General features: G+C 44.1%; 1 protein-coding gene across 2 annotated transcripts in view; it reads left to right on the top strand.

Moving 5' to 3' along the window:
- The window catches only part of LOC109873208 (fasciculation and elongation protein zeta-1-like), a 29,922-nt gene that overhangs the window by 14,461 nt on the left and 586 nt on the right, over positions 1–14,875 (top strand). For both annotated transcript variants that reach the window (XM_020464811.2, XM_020464812.2), the window contains exons 7-9: positions 13,100–13,180; positions 13,308–13,383; positions 13,782–13,847. In XM_020464811.2, coding sequence (XP_020320400.1) covers positions 13,100–13,180; positions 13,308–13,383; positions 13,782–13,847 — 223 coding nt within the window. The remainder of the gene's footprint in view (positions 1–13,099; positions 13,181–13,307; positions 13,384–13,781; positions 13,848–14,875) is intronic.

The raw sequence follows: 14,875 nt of genomic DNA on the forward strand, positions 1-14,875 counted from the left end.
AAAGGTAAATGATTTTATTTGAATGCTTTTCTTGTTTTTTTGAAAATGTTGCATGTTGAATGCTAGGCTTAATGCTATGCTAGGCTATCAATACTCTTACACAAATGCTTGTTTAGCTATGGTTCAAAAGCATATTTTGAAAATCTGAGATGACAGTGTTGTTAACAAAAGGCTAAGCTTGAGAGCAAATATATTTATTTCATTTCATTTGCGATTTTCATGAATAGTTAACGTTGCGTTATGGTAATAAGCTTGAGGCTATAAATAGGATCCCGGATACGGGATTGCTCGTCGCAACAGATTAAGTTCCGTAGAGGATCCTCGTCAGTAGAGGATGCCTGGTCGTTCTTTAAAAGTAATTTCCTCACCATCTTAGATAAGCTTGACCCTTTCAAAAGAATGTAGAACTAAGAACAAATAAGGTCCTTGGTTCACTTCAGACCTGAAGGCCCCGACCAGCACAAAAACATCCTGTGGCGGACTGCACTAGCATCGAATAGTACTCGCAATATGGGAAGTCGGGAACCAATATACACAGTCAGTCAGGAAATCAAAGGCTAGCTTTTTCAAACAGAAATTTGCATCTTGTAGCTCTAACTCCAAAAAGTTTTGGGACACTGTAAAGTCCATGGAGAACAAGAGCACCTCCTCCCAGCTGTCCACTGCACTGAGGCTAGGAAACACAGTCACCACCAATAAATCCACGATAATTGAGAATTTCAATAAGCATTTCTCTACGGCTGGCCATGCTTTCCTCCTGGCTACCCCAAACCCAGCCAACAGCTCTGCACCCCCTGCAGCTACTTGGCCAAGCCTCCCCAGCTTCTCCTTCACCCATATACAGACAGCAGATATTCTGAAAGAGCTGTAAAATCAGGTCCTGTACAAATCAGCTGGGCTACACAATCTGGACCCTCTCTTTCTAAAATGATCCGCCGCCATTGTTGCAACCCCTATTACCAGTCTGTTCCATCTCTCTTTCGTATCGCCCGAGATCCCTAAAGATTGCAAAGCTGCCGCGGTCATCCCCCTCTACAAAGGGGGTGACACTCTAGACCCAAACTGTTATAGACCTATATCCATCCTGCCCTGCCTTTCTAAAGTCTTCAAAAGCCAAGTTAACAAATTTCGAATTCCACCGTACCTTCTCCGCTGTGCAATCCAGTTTCCGAGCTGGTCACAGGTGCACCTCAGCCACGCTCAAGGTACTAAACGATATCATAACTGCCATTGATTAAAGACAGTACTGTGCAGCCGTCTTCATCGACCTGGCCAAGGCTTTCGACTCTGTCAATCACCATATTCTTATCGGCAGACTCAACAGCCTTGGTTTCTCAAATGACTGCCTCGCCTGGTTTGCCAACTACTTCTCAGATAGAGTTCAGTGTGTCATATCGGAAGGCCTGTTGTCCGGACCTCTGGCAGTCTCTATGGGGGTACCACAGGGTTCAATTCTCGGGCCGACTCTTTTCTCTGAAAAGACCACCGGTGATTCTTCAATCCACCTTTACACAGACAACACCATTCTGTATACTTCTGGCCCTTCTTTGGAGATTGTTAACAAACGAGCTTCAATGCCATAAAACACTCCGTCCGTGGCCTCCAGCTGCTCTTGACTTATTGGTGACAGGGAGGCAGTATTGAGTAGCTTGGATGAATAAGGTGCCCAGGGTAAACTGCCTGCTACTCTGTCCCAGATGCTAATATATGCATATTATTAGTACTATTGAAAAGCTAGAATATGCATATAATTAGTAGATTTGGATGGAAAACACTCTGTAGTTTCTAAAACTGATTGAATGATATCTGTGAGTATAACAGAACTCATATGGCAGGCGAAAACCTGAGAAAAATCCAACCAGGAAGTGGGAAATCTGAGATTTGTCGTTTTTCAACTCTTTGCCATATTCCAATATACAGTGTAAATGGGGTCATATTGCACTTCCTAAGGCTTCCACTAGATGTCAACAGTCTTTTACTATGAAGGGGGAGAGAATGAGAGGGGATTGTGCCACATGCTCGTGAGGCGCGTTCACGAGAGAGTTAGCTCTCGTTCCATTGCTTTTCTGCAGACAATGGGATTCTCCGGTTGGAACATTATTGAAGATTTATGATAAAAACATCCTAAAGATTGATTCTATACTTAGTTTGACAAGTTTCTACATCCTGTAATATAACTTTTCGAACTTTACGTCCGACTGAACCTGAACGAGCGTTTGGATTTGTTTACCAAATGCCCTAACAAAATAACCTATTTGGACATAAATTATTAACTTTATCGAACAAATCAAACATTTATTGTGAAACTGGGATTCCTGGGAGTGCATTCTGATGAAGATCATCAAAGGTAAGTGAATATTTATAATGCTATTTCTGATTAATGGCTGATTTGTTGTCTGAACGCTGTACTCAGATTATTGCATGGTTTGCTTTTTCAGTAACGTTTTTTTTCAAATCTGAGGAGAAGTATAAGGAGAAGTATATCTCTAATTCCATGTATAACACTTGTATTTTCATCAACATTTATGATGAGTATTTCTGTAAATTGATGTGGCTCTCTGCACAATCACTGCATGTTTTAGACTGAACGTAACGCGCCAATGTAAAATGAGATTTTTTTATATAAATATACACTTTAGCGAACAAAACATACATGTATTGTGTAACATGAAGTCCTATGAGTGTCATCTGATGAAGATCATCAAAGGTTAGTGGTTAATTTGATCTCTATTTGTACTTTTTGTGACTCCTCGCTTTGGCTTGAAAAATGGCTGGGTTTTTCTGTGACTTTGTGGTGACCTAACATAATCGTTTGTGGTGCTTTTGCTGTAAAGCCTTTTTGAAATCAGCCACTGTGGCTGGATTAATGAGAATTTTATCTTTAAAATGGTGTAAAATACTTGTATGCTTGAGGAATTGTAATTATGGGATTTTTGTTGTTTTGAATTTGGTGCCCTGCACTTTCACTGGCTGTTGGCGAGGCAGGACGCTACCGTACCACATGTCTCAGAGAGGTTAAACGCTAGTAAAACCAAATGCATGCTTTTCAAACGATCGTTGCCCGCACCTGCCCGCCCGACTAGCATCACTACTCTGGACGGTTCTGACTTAGATGTGGACAACAACAAATACCTAGGTGTCTCGCTAGACTTTAAACTTTCCTTCCAGACTCAAATTAAACATCTCCAAAGCAAAATTAAATCTAGAGTGCTTCCTATTTCGCAACAAAGCCTCCTTCACTCATGCTGCCAAACATACCCTTGTAAAACTGACTATCCTACCGATCCTCGACTTCGGCTATGTCATTTATAAAATAGCCTCCAACACTCTACTCAGCAAACTGGATGCAGTCTATCACAGTGCCATCCGTTTTGCACCAAAGCCCGATATACCCCCCACCACTGCGACATGTATGCTCTCGTCGGCTGGCCCTCGCTACATATTCGGCGCCAGACCCACTGGCTCCAGGTCATCAATAAGTCTTTGTTAGGTAAAGCTCTGCCTTATCTCAGCTCACTGGTCACCATAACAACACCCACCCGTAGCAAGCACTCCAGCAGGTATATCTTACTGGTCATCCCCAAAGCCAACACCTAATTTGGCCGCCTTTCCTTCCAGTTCTCTGCTGCCAATGACTAGAACGAATTGCAAAAATCGCTGAAGTTGGAGACTTACATCTCCCTCACTAACTTTAAGCATCAGCTATCTGAGCAGCTTACCGATCACTGCAGGTGTACACAACCCATCAGTAAAAAGCCCATCCAATCTATCTACCTCATTCCAATATAGTTTTTATTTAAATTTTTGTCCTTTTGCACACCAGTATTTCTTCTTCCACATCATCATTTGCACTGCTTTGCTTTATCTCGGCCAGGTCGCAGTTTTAAATGAGAACTTATTCTCAACTGGCCTACCTGGTTAAACAAAGGTGAAATATTTAAAAAAATTAAAACGTTTGCTGACCACACAACAGTTGTAGGCCTGATCACGACAACGATGAGACAGCCTATAGGGAGGAGGTCAGACCTCTCCCTCAATGTGAGCAAGACAAAGGAACTGATCGTGGACTTCAGGAAAAGGCGAGCCGAACAGGCCCCCATTAACAGGGCTGTAGTGAAGCGGGTCGAGAGTTTCAACTGCCTTTGTGTCCACATCACCAGTGATCTATCACGGTCCAAACACACCAAGGCAGTCATGAAGAGATCATGGCAAAAATATTTGGTATCCGTCCCCAGATCCTCAAAAAGATCTGACCGGTTGCATCACCACCTGGTATGGCAACTGCTCGGCATCTGACAGTGAGCTGCTACAGAGGGTAATGCGTGTGGCCCAGTACATCACTGGGGCCAAGCTTCCTGCAATCCTGGACCTATATAATAGGCGGTGTCTGAGGAAAAAACATAAAATTGTCAGAGACTCCAGTCACCCAAGTCATAGACTGTTTTCTCTGCTACCGCACAGCAAGCAGTGCCGCAGTCGACTGTCTTGATGTGCTTGGACCATATTAGTTTGTTGGTGATGTGGACACCAAGGAACTTGAAGCTCTCAACCTGCTCCACTACAGCCCCATCAATGAGAATGGGGGCATGCTCGGTCCTCCTTTTCCTGTAGTTTTGTGTGTGTGTGTGTGCATGCGTGTATCTGTCAACACACAGGCATGCACACGCACACACGCAGGTGGGCTTAATGTCCATACACATCCATTTCCAAGCCAGACAGCTCTCTCTCTCTCCCTCACACATCAACATGGATAATGGACCGAGAGGTCCTAACTAACTGAACTTACGGGAAGAACAGACCGAGTACTCACAGAGGAAGTGACCATAGGTTCACTTACAGTAACAGCTAGGGTTGCAAACGCTCTGAAATTTTCCATGGGAAGTTGACAGTTAACAGTGAACCTTTTTTTGTAGGATACACAAGGCAGTTCTAGGTCTTGTGGCATATTCTGGTTAAAATATCCACATTCAATGGAATTACAACCCTCTGCATGCACAGTGCATTCTTCCATCACATGTGGAGTGCACTCTTCCATCACATGTACAGCTGATTCTCAAGATCTTGCACACTAATGAGACGCTATTGAGCCCACACTACTACACTGTCTGAGCCAAGGACTACATGCTTTCTGGTAAGTTTTGATTACAATACTGGGTGGGGTGAATATATTTTAAATGACATGCATGATTTTTTGTTAACTAGTAAATAGTAGCCTACAGCAAAGTGTGTTTAAATCATTTCTAACTTCATTTCTAACTTGTTAACAATTTCTGCTAGTTAGTTTTTGCTACCATGTGAGTTTTAGCTTGTTTTAGCCTGCTAACTGAGGAGTGTTAATTCACCTGTTTCATCTTAAAACATTTATCTTACAAAGGAGTTGTTTAATCTAAGTGCTTAACTATTTATCTGTACATGGAATTATATTTTTTTCCCTAATCTTTACAGGAGAATGCCACGGCTCTATCTGATGTGTGGAGACATTTCCCTGCAGCTAATGTAGAAGGAAAAGCTGTGTACATTTGCAAATACTGTGACAAATAATATGTGAAGAATGCAACAAAGATGCAGAATCATCTGGCCAAGTACATAAAGTTCCCTAAGTGCCCACAACAAGCAACCTCTGGCAAAAGTCCCTCTACTTCTATTTGAGGTGAAAATGATGAATCGGACACCTTATTGATAGCAACAGCTCTTGGTCCTCCTGGAATGAGAAGTGTCTTTGACTCAATGAAGGAACGTAGTCAGAGAAATGCTGATGAATGTCTTGCTCGAGCTGTGTATGCAACTGGTGCACCTCTGATGCTCACAGTCAATGTGTATTGGAAGAGATTTCTGAATGTTCTTCACCCAGCATACACCCCTCCAACCAGACATGCTTTGTCTACTAATTTGCTGGATGCAGAGTTCAAGTGAAGGCCAAACAAATCATAGAGAAAGCAGACTGTATTGCATTCATCTCTGATGGGTGGTCGAATGTTCGTGGGCAAGGAGTAATTAACTACATCATCTCCACCCCTCAACCAGTATTCTATAAGAGGACAGACACAAGGAACAACAGACACACCTGTCTCTACATTGCAGATGAGCTGAAGGCAGTCATCAATGACCTTGGACCACAGAAGGTATTTGCACTGGTGACAGACAATGCTGCGGACGTGAAAGCTGCTTGGTCTAAAGTGGAGGAGTCCTACCCTCACATCACACCAATTGGCTGTGCTGCTCATGCATTGAATCTGCTCCTCAAGGACATTATGGCGCTGAAAACAATGGATACACTCTACAAGAGAGCCAAGGAAATGGTTAGGTGTGTGAAGGGTCATCAAGATATAGCAGCAATCTACCTCACCAAGCAAAGTGTGAAGAACAACAGCACCACATTGAAGCTGCCCAGCAACACCCGTTGGGGTGGTGTTGTCATCATGTTTGACAGTCTCCTGGGGGTTAAGGAGGCTCTCCAGGAAATGGCCCTCTGCTGATATGGACAGCCCCATCAAGAGGATCCTCCTGGATTATGTATTTTGGGAGAGAGTGGTAAGGAGTCTGAAACTCCTGAAACCTATAGCAGTAGCCATTGCAAGGATTGAGGGAGACAATGCCATCCGGTTTGATGTACAGACTCTGCTTGCAAATGTAAGAGAAGAAATTCGTACTGCCCTGCCCACTCCACTGTTGCTCCAAGCAGAGGAAACTGCAGTTCTGAAATACATCAAAAAGCGACTTCTGCCTGAAGCCCAAACATGCCGCAGCGTACATGTTGGACCCCAAGTAAGCTGGCAAGAGCATCCTGTCTGGTGCAGAGATCAACAAGGCCTATGGTGTCATCACTACCGTGTCTCGCCACCTTGGCCTGGATGAGGGCAAGGTTCTTGGCAGTCTGGCGAAGTACACTTCCAAGCAAGGGCTTTGGAATGGCAGTCATGCCAACATATCTCACAGCCACCTAGTGGAAGGGACTTTGTGGATCTGAGGCCCTTTCCTCTGTTGCCTCCATCATCCTCCAAATCCCACCAACATCAGCCGCCTCAGAGTGCAACTGGTCCTTGATTGAGAACACGCACACCAAAGCACGCAACAGGCTGACCAATACAAGGGTTTAAAAATTGGTGGCCATCCGGGCAAATTTGAGGCTTTTTGAGCCTGACAACGAGCCATTCTCAACAAGGTTGAAAAGTGACAGTGAAGATGAGGCCATCAGATGTCTGATGTTCAAGAGGTGGACATTGAGGAGGTCCTGGGAGAAGACATGGAAGCCTGAGAGGAAGACAACCAAAGCTTTCGTTTCTAGACTATCATTTTACAGATGTATGTTGCAAACATTTTTGGGAGATGCGATGGATCATTGAGGATCATTCAATATTCCCTACAATTTTCTACATTGTAGATTAATAGTGAAGACATCAAAACTATGAAATAACACATATGGAATCATGTAGTAACCAAAAAAGGGTTAAACAAATCAAAGTATAATTTATATTTTAGATTCTTGAAAGTAGCCACCCTTTGCCTTGATGACAGCTTTGCACACTCTTGGTATTCTATCAACCAGCTTCATGAGGTAGTCACCTGGAATGCTTTTCAATTAACAAGTGTGCCTTGTTAAGTTAATTTGTGGAATTTCTTTCCTTCTTAATGCGTTTGAGCCAATCAGTTGTGTTGTGACAAGGTAGGGGTAGTATGCAGAAGATGGTCTTTCACCAAATAGGGCTAAGTCCAGCTCAAATAAGCAAAGAGAAATGACAGCCCATTCTTACTTTAAGACATGAAGGTCAGTCAATCCGGGAAAATTCAACAACTTTGAACGTTTCTTCAAGTGCAGTTGCAAAAACCATAAAGCGCTATGATGAATGAGATCCGCCACAGGATAGGATGACCCAGAGTTAACTCTACTGCAGAGGATAAGTTCATTAGCGAGTTACCAGACTTAGAAATTGCAGCCCAAATAAATGCTCCACAGAGTTCAAGTAACAGACACAACTCAACATCATCTGTTCAGAGGAGACTGTGTGAATCAGGTCTTCATTATCGAATTGCCGCAAAGAAACCACTAATAAAGGACACCAATAAAAAGAAGAGACTTGCTTGGCCAAGAAACAATGGACTTTAGACCAGTGGAAATATGTCCTTTGGTCTGATGAGTCAAAATGTCAGATTTTTGGTTCTAACCTCCATGTCTTTCTGAGACACATTGTATTTTTGATTTGTTTAACACTTTTGTGGTTACTACATGATTCCATATGTGTCATTTCATAGTTTTGATGTCTTTACTATTATTCTACAATGTAGAAAATAGTAAAAATAAATAAATACCCTTGAATGAGTAGGTGTGTCCAAACGTTTGACTGGTACTGTACCTGCCCAATACCATGGTAGTTCTATCTATTTAGTAATGACAATGTAAGAATGGAGGCTAGAGTCAATTACTGTAGCCCTCATCCTAATGTACAACCAGTCAATTTACCATTGACCTGTGGTGATGTCTGATTTTAATATCATAAGCATTCATAACTGCTCCTTTTAAATGAACAGCCTTCATAAATGCTGTTGGGTTCAAATGAAAGTTTATTTGTCACGTGCGCTGAATAAACAGGTGTAGATCTTAGTGAAATGCTTACTTACAGGCTCTAACCAATAGTGCAAAAAAGGTATTATGTGAACAATAGGTAGGAAAAATAAATAAAACAACAGTAAAAAGACAAGCTATATACAGTAGCGAGGCTATAAAAGTAGTGAGGTTACATACAAACACTGGTTAGTCAGGCTGATTGAGGTAGATATGGTTAAAGTGACTATGCATATATGATGAACAGAGAGTAGCAGTAGCGTAAAAAGAGGGGTTGGGGGGGCACAATGCAGATAGTCCGGTTAGCCAATGTGCGGGAGCACTGGTTGGTCGGCACAATTGAGGTAGTATGTACATGAATGTATAGTTAAAGTGACTAATGCAAATAGTCCGGGTAATCATTTAATTACCTGTTCAGGAGTCTTATGGCTTGGAGGTAAAAACTGTTGAGAAGCCTTTTTGTCCTAGACTTGGCACTCTGGTACCGCTTGCCATGCGGTAGCAGAGAGAACAGTCTATGACTGGGGTGGCTGGGGCCTTTGACCATTTTTAGTGCCTTCCTCTGACACCGCCTGGTATAGAGGTCCTGGATGGCAGGCAGCTTAGCCCCAGTGATGTACTGGGCCGTACGCACTACCCTCTGTAGTGCCTTGCGGTCAGAGGCTGAGCAATTGCCGTACCAGGCAGTGATGCATGCTCTCGATGTTGCAGCTGTAGAACCTTTTGAACCATGGCAAATTTTTTCAGTCTCCTGAGGGGGGAGTAGGCTTTGTCATGCCCTCTTCGCGACTTTCTTGGTGTGTTTGGACCATTCTAGTTTGTTGGTGATGTGGACACCAAGGAACTTCAAGCTCTCCACCTGCTCCACTACAGCCCCATTGATGGGAATGGGGGTGTGCTCGGTCCTCCTTTTCCTGTAGTCTACAGTAATCTCCTTAGTCTTGGTTACATTGAGGGATAAGTTGTTATTCTGGCACCACCCGGCCGGCCTCTAACTTCCTCCCTATAGGCTGTATCGTCGTTGTCGGTGATCAGGCCTACCACTGTTTTGTCGTCTGCAAACTTAATGATGGTGTTGGAGTCATGCCTGGCCATGCAGTCGTGGGTGAACAGGGAGTACAGCAGGGGACTGAGCACACACCCCTGGGGAGCTCCAGTGTTAAGGATCAGCGTGGCAGATGTGTTGCTACCTACCCTCACCACATGGCGCTGCCCATCAGAAAGTCCAGGATCCAGTTGCAGAGGGAGGTGTTTAGTCCCAGGATCCTTAGCTTAGTGATGAGCTTTGAGGGTACTATGGTGTTGAACGTTGAGCTGTAGTCAATGAATAGTATTCTCACATAAGTGTTCCTTTTGGTGTTGATGTGAGCCATTTCCAACCTTTCAAAGCACTTCATGGCTATGGACGTGAGTGCTATGGGTCTGTAGTCATTGAGGCAGGTTGACTTTGTGTTCTTTGGCACAGGGACTATGGTGGTCTGCTTGAAACATGCTGGTATTATAGACTTAATCAGGGACATGTTGAAAATGTCAGTGAAGACACCTGCCAGTTGGTCAGCACATGCCCGGAGCACACGTCCTGGTAATCCGTCTTGTGCATGTTTAAAGGTCTTACTCATGTCAGCTACGGAGAGCGTGATCCCACAGTCGTCCGGAACAGCTGATGCTCTCATACATGCCTCAGTGTTTCTTGCCTCGAAGCGAGCATAGAAGTGATTTAGCTCATCTGGTAGGCTCGTGTCACTGGGCAGCTCTCAGCTGTGCTTCCCTTTGTAGTATGTAATAATTTGCAAGCCCTGCCACATCCAACGAGCGTCGGAGCCGGTGTAGTATGATTCAATCTTATCCCTGTATTGACGCTTTGCCTGTTTGATGGTTCGTCGCAGGGCATAGCAGGATTTCTTGCAAGCTTCCGGGTTAGAGTCCCGCACCTTGAAAGCGGCAGCTATACCCTTTAGCTCAGTGTAAATGTTGCCTGTAATCCATGGCTTCTGGTTGGGGTATGTACACTGTGGGGACGACGTCCCAGATGCACTTATTGATAAAGCCAGTGACTGATGCGGTGTACTCCTCAATGCCATCGCAAGAATCCCGGAACATGTTCCAGTCTGTGATAGCAAAACAGTCCTGTAGTTTAGCATCTGCTTCATCTGACCACTTTTTTAATAGACCGAGTCACTGGTGCTTCCTGCTTTAATTTTTGCTTGTAAGCAGGAATCAGGAGGATAGAGTTGTGGTCGGATTTACCAAATGTTGCGGGAGGTTCCGGACCGTGGACCGTCGCGGGTGGTTCCGGACAGTGGACCGTCGCCGGATGCTCCGGACAGTGAACCATCGCCGGAAGCTCTGGACTGTAAACCGTCGCCAGAAGCTCTGGACTGTGAACCGTCACCAGAAGCTCTGGACTGTGAATGCGTACTGGAGGCCTGATGCATGAATCTGGCACAGGTGGCACCGAACTGGTGACACGCACTTCAGGGCGAGTGCGGGAAGCTGACACAGGACGTACCGGACTGGGAAGGCGCACTGGAGGCCAGATGCGTGAAACCGGTGCAGATGGCACCGAACTGGTGTCACGCTCTTCAGCACGCCTGTATGGCAGCATTCTCATCGCTACCACCTCTCTCCGGAATTTTTCATCAAATTCCTCCTCTGACTCCCAAACAGGCTCTGGCACTCTCCGCTGCTCGACCGCCAGCTCCATGTGCCACCCCCCAAAAATCTTGGGGTTTCTGTGGCCATGGTCGACGCTGTCCTTCCATGCTCTTTGGCGACTCCCGCCAAGGAAGGGTCTCGTGTCCTCTCATGTCCTCCCAAGTCCAAAACTTCTTTACCTCATTTTCACGCTGCTTGGACCTTTGTGGGTGGGATATCCTGTCACGATCTTGGAAATGAGCGGACCAAGGCGCAGCGTGAGTATCGTCCCACATATTTATTAAAGTGAAACTACCAAAAACAAAACAACAAAACTTACAAAGACCGTGAGGACGTAGTGCTCAAACACAGTAACACAAACAATCAATTTGTTTTTATCCCACAAAACACAGGTGGGGAAATAGCTACCTAAATATGATCCCCAATCAGAGGCAACGATAAACAGCTGCCTCTAATTGGGAAACACATTAGCACCAACATAGAAATAATTATACTATATCACCCCCTAGTCACACCCTGACCTACTACACCATAGAGAACCAAGGGCTCTCTATGGTCAGGGCGTGACACTAATCTACTACACTGCTCAAAAAAATTAAGGGAACACTTAAACAACACAATGTAGCATGAGCATGAGCATGAGACGGAGTCTACAACCCACACAAGTGGCTCAGGTAGTGCAGCTCATCCAGGATGGCACATCAATGCGAGCTGTGGCAAGAAGGTTTGCTGTGTCTGTCAGCGTAGTGTCCAGAGCATGGAGACGCTACCAGGAGACAGGCCAGTACATCAGGAGCCTTGGAGGAGGCCGTGGGAGGGCAACAACCCAGCAGCAGGACCGCTACCTCTGCCTTTGTGCAAGGAGGAGCAGGAGGAGCACTGCCAGAGCCCTGCAAAATGACCTCCAGCAGGCCACAAATGTGCATGTGTCTGCTCAAACGGTCAGAAACAGACTCCATGAGGGTGGTATGAGGGCCCGACGTCCACAGGTGGGGGTTGTGCTTACAGCCCAACACCGTGCAGGACGTTTGGCATTTGCCAAAGAACACCAAGATTGGCAAATTCGCCACTGGCGCCCTGTGCTCTTCACAGATGAAAGCAGGTTCACACTGAGCACATGTGACAGACGTGACAGAGTCTGGAGACGCCATGTAGAACGTTCTGCTCCCTGCAACATCCTCCAGCATGACCGGTTTGGCGGTGGGTCAGCCATGGTGTGGGGTGGCATTTCTTTGGGGGGACACACAGCCCTCCATGTGCTCGCCAGAGGTAGCCTGACTGCCATTAAGTACCGAGATGAGATCCTCAGACCCCTTGTGAGACCATATGCTGGTGCGGTTGGCCCTGGGTTCCTCCTAATGCAAGACAATGCTAGACCTCATGTGGCTGGAGTGTGTCAGCAGTTCCAGCAAGAGGAAGGCATTGATGCTATGGACTGGCCCGCCCGTTCCCCAGACCTGAATCCAATTGAGCACATCTGGGACATCATGTCTCGCTCCATCCACCAACGCCTGTGGTATGGTTTTCCACTTTCATTTTGAGTGTGACTCCAAATCCAGACCTCCATGGGTTGATAAATTTGATTTCCATTGATAATTTGTGTGATTTTGTTGTCATTACATTCAACTATGTAAAGAAAAAAGTATTTAATAAAAATATTTCATTCATTCAGATCTAGGATGTGTTATTTTAGTGTTCCCTTTATTTTTTTGAGCAGTGTATATTCATAATAACTCCGTATAAGCTGTATGAATGCATAGAGAAATGTTATAATGTATTTAGAATGCATCACAAGAAAGCTGTCTCATAGAAAGTGTTACTAAATCCGTGTTGTGATGACTGAGGGTTGTTGTTACTCACTGCTAGTGATTGTCTGTGTTCCAGCGTTTCAGTATGGAGGGTCTCTCCAACATCCTGCAGACAGGCATCAGACAGACATTTGGCAGCACAGGGATGGACAAACTGGTCAGACACTTAAGCATTTACAGCTTTTAGCCACCAAGTATATCAGTGTGTTAAATCTACAATGAAGCATGTGGGTTCAACACTGCTACATTACTTTCTTAACTGTCTCTTTGTCTTCATTGTTCAGTATCTAAACACAGTAATTCCATATGAGAAGAAAGCAACTCCTCCAACTGTGGATGACCTTCAGATGATCACTAATAGTAAGTAGGCAGGGAAATAAAACGTAATGCTAAGCTAATGGGTCGTTTTCCTAGTTTGTTTTTTGCCCAAACACTACGCATCTGATTCAAATAATCAAAGCTTGATGAAGAGTTCATTATTTGAATCAGCTGTGTAGTACTAGAGTAATAACCAAAACGTGCACTCATTAGGGTCCCCAGGACCGAGTTTGGGAAACGCTGACTGAAACACACAAATTTACCCTCAAAGTTAGTTTTGTTCAGATAGTCTGGTACAAACCTCATTTTCTATTTGGTTAGTCTGTGTCCCATCTGTTAGGAAACTTGTAAGTCAATGCCTACAATGTTCAAAGAACTCAATCCCCAGCAGTGCTATACTCAGTGCTAAGAGCCACCTTGCTTTGCTTTTCTCCCCACAGTTCTTTATGCCATGAAGGAGGACAGTGAGAAGGTGCCTACACTGCTAACTGACTACATATTAAAAGGTAACTCATGCTTTATTAGGTTTAGAAACACTTAACATTGCATAGGTATAACTCTAAGTGTAAGGGAATAACTAATTGAAAAGCATTTACAGTATATTATCCAAGTAAGGGTCAACAAAAGTGGAAAGTACAACATAACCTGATACATGGTACCTAAAGGGGCTATACTGGTATAATAATTAAGTGAAGCCAGTTCAGATGGGGAACTTGAGTGTTTACATAGTGTGTTTGATAGCATCAGCTGAAATCGTACCAATCGGATTCAAACAACACTTCCTACCTTAATATGGAGGTCTATAGAGTACCACAGTATGAGTCATAATACCCATAAAACCTAGTAGCCAAACTTGGAAATTGTTTCAATCGCTTTTCCACCATTAATTTTTTCCTGTTGTTTTTTTTAGAAACATTTAAATTAACATTTAAATTTCATGTATGCTTACTCTGGCGTGACATTTTGATAACTGTAAATCTAGGACAAGGTGACTTTTATCCATATATATTCGCCTGTATTTACCCTCCAAAAATGAAATGCTAATTATCTGCTAATGTAGCTATCATAAAGAACTACAAATGCCATGATGATCTGGACGAGACTTCCGAATCGAGGCAAAGGTAAGAATCTCTGGATTAACGATCTAATGTTAGCTATATTTAGACATTAATAAATTGGCCACATTTCTTAAAAAATTGACAATTCTGTGTCTTACACAGTTGTCAAAATGTTATGCCAGGGTAAGCCTACACGAAACAGAGCCCTTATTTTAAGTGTTTCGAAAATAACCTATGGGAAAAATGTATGGTGGAAGAACAATTTCCCTGTTTGACCACTAAGTGTTATGGGTATTATGACACCTCCACTGTGGGGCTCTTTTTGAGTTGATCAGTTCTTCACACACATCATCTGCTGCTGTGCTAACCTATATGATTGGCTTCTCTTTACTGCTTAATATGGCTGCTGCTGCAGCCATTGTTCCCTCCTGCTATTTATTGTCTGTTTTCTGCTAGCCTACTTACTACCACCCCAG

This window comes from Oncorhynchus kisutch, linkage group LG28, assembly GCF_002021735.2.
Source record: "Oncorhynchus kisutch isolate 150728-3 linkage group LG28, Okis_V2, whole genome shotgun sequence".
In the NCBI taxonomy this organism is placed as follows: Eukaryota; Metazoa; Chordata; class Actinopteri; order Salmoniformes; family Salmonidae; genus Oncorhynchus; species Oncorhynchus kisutch.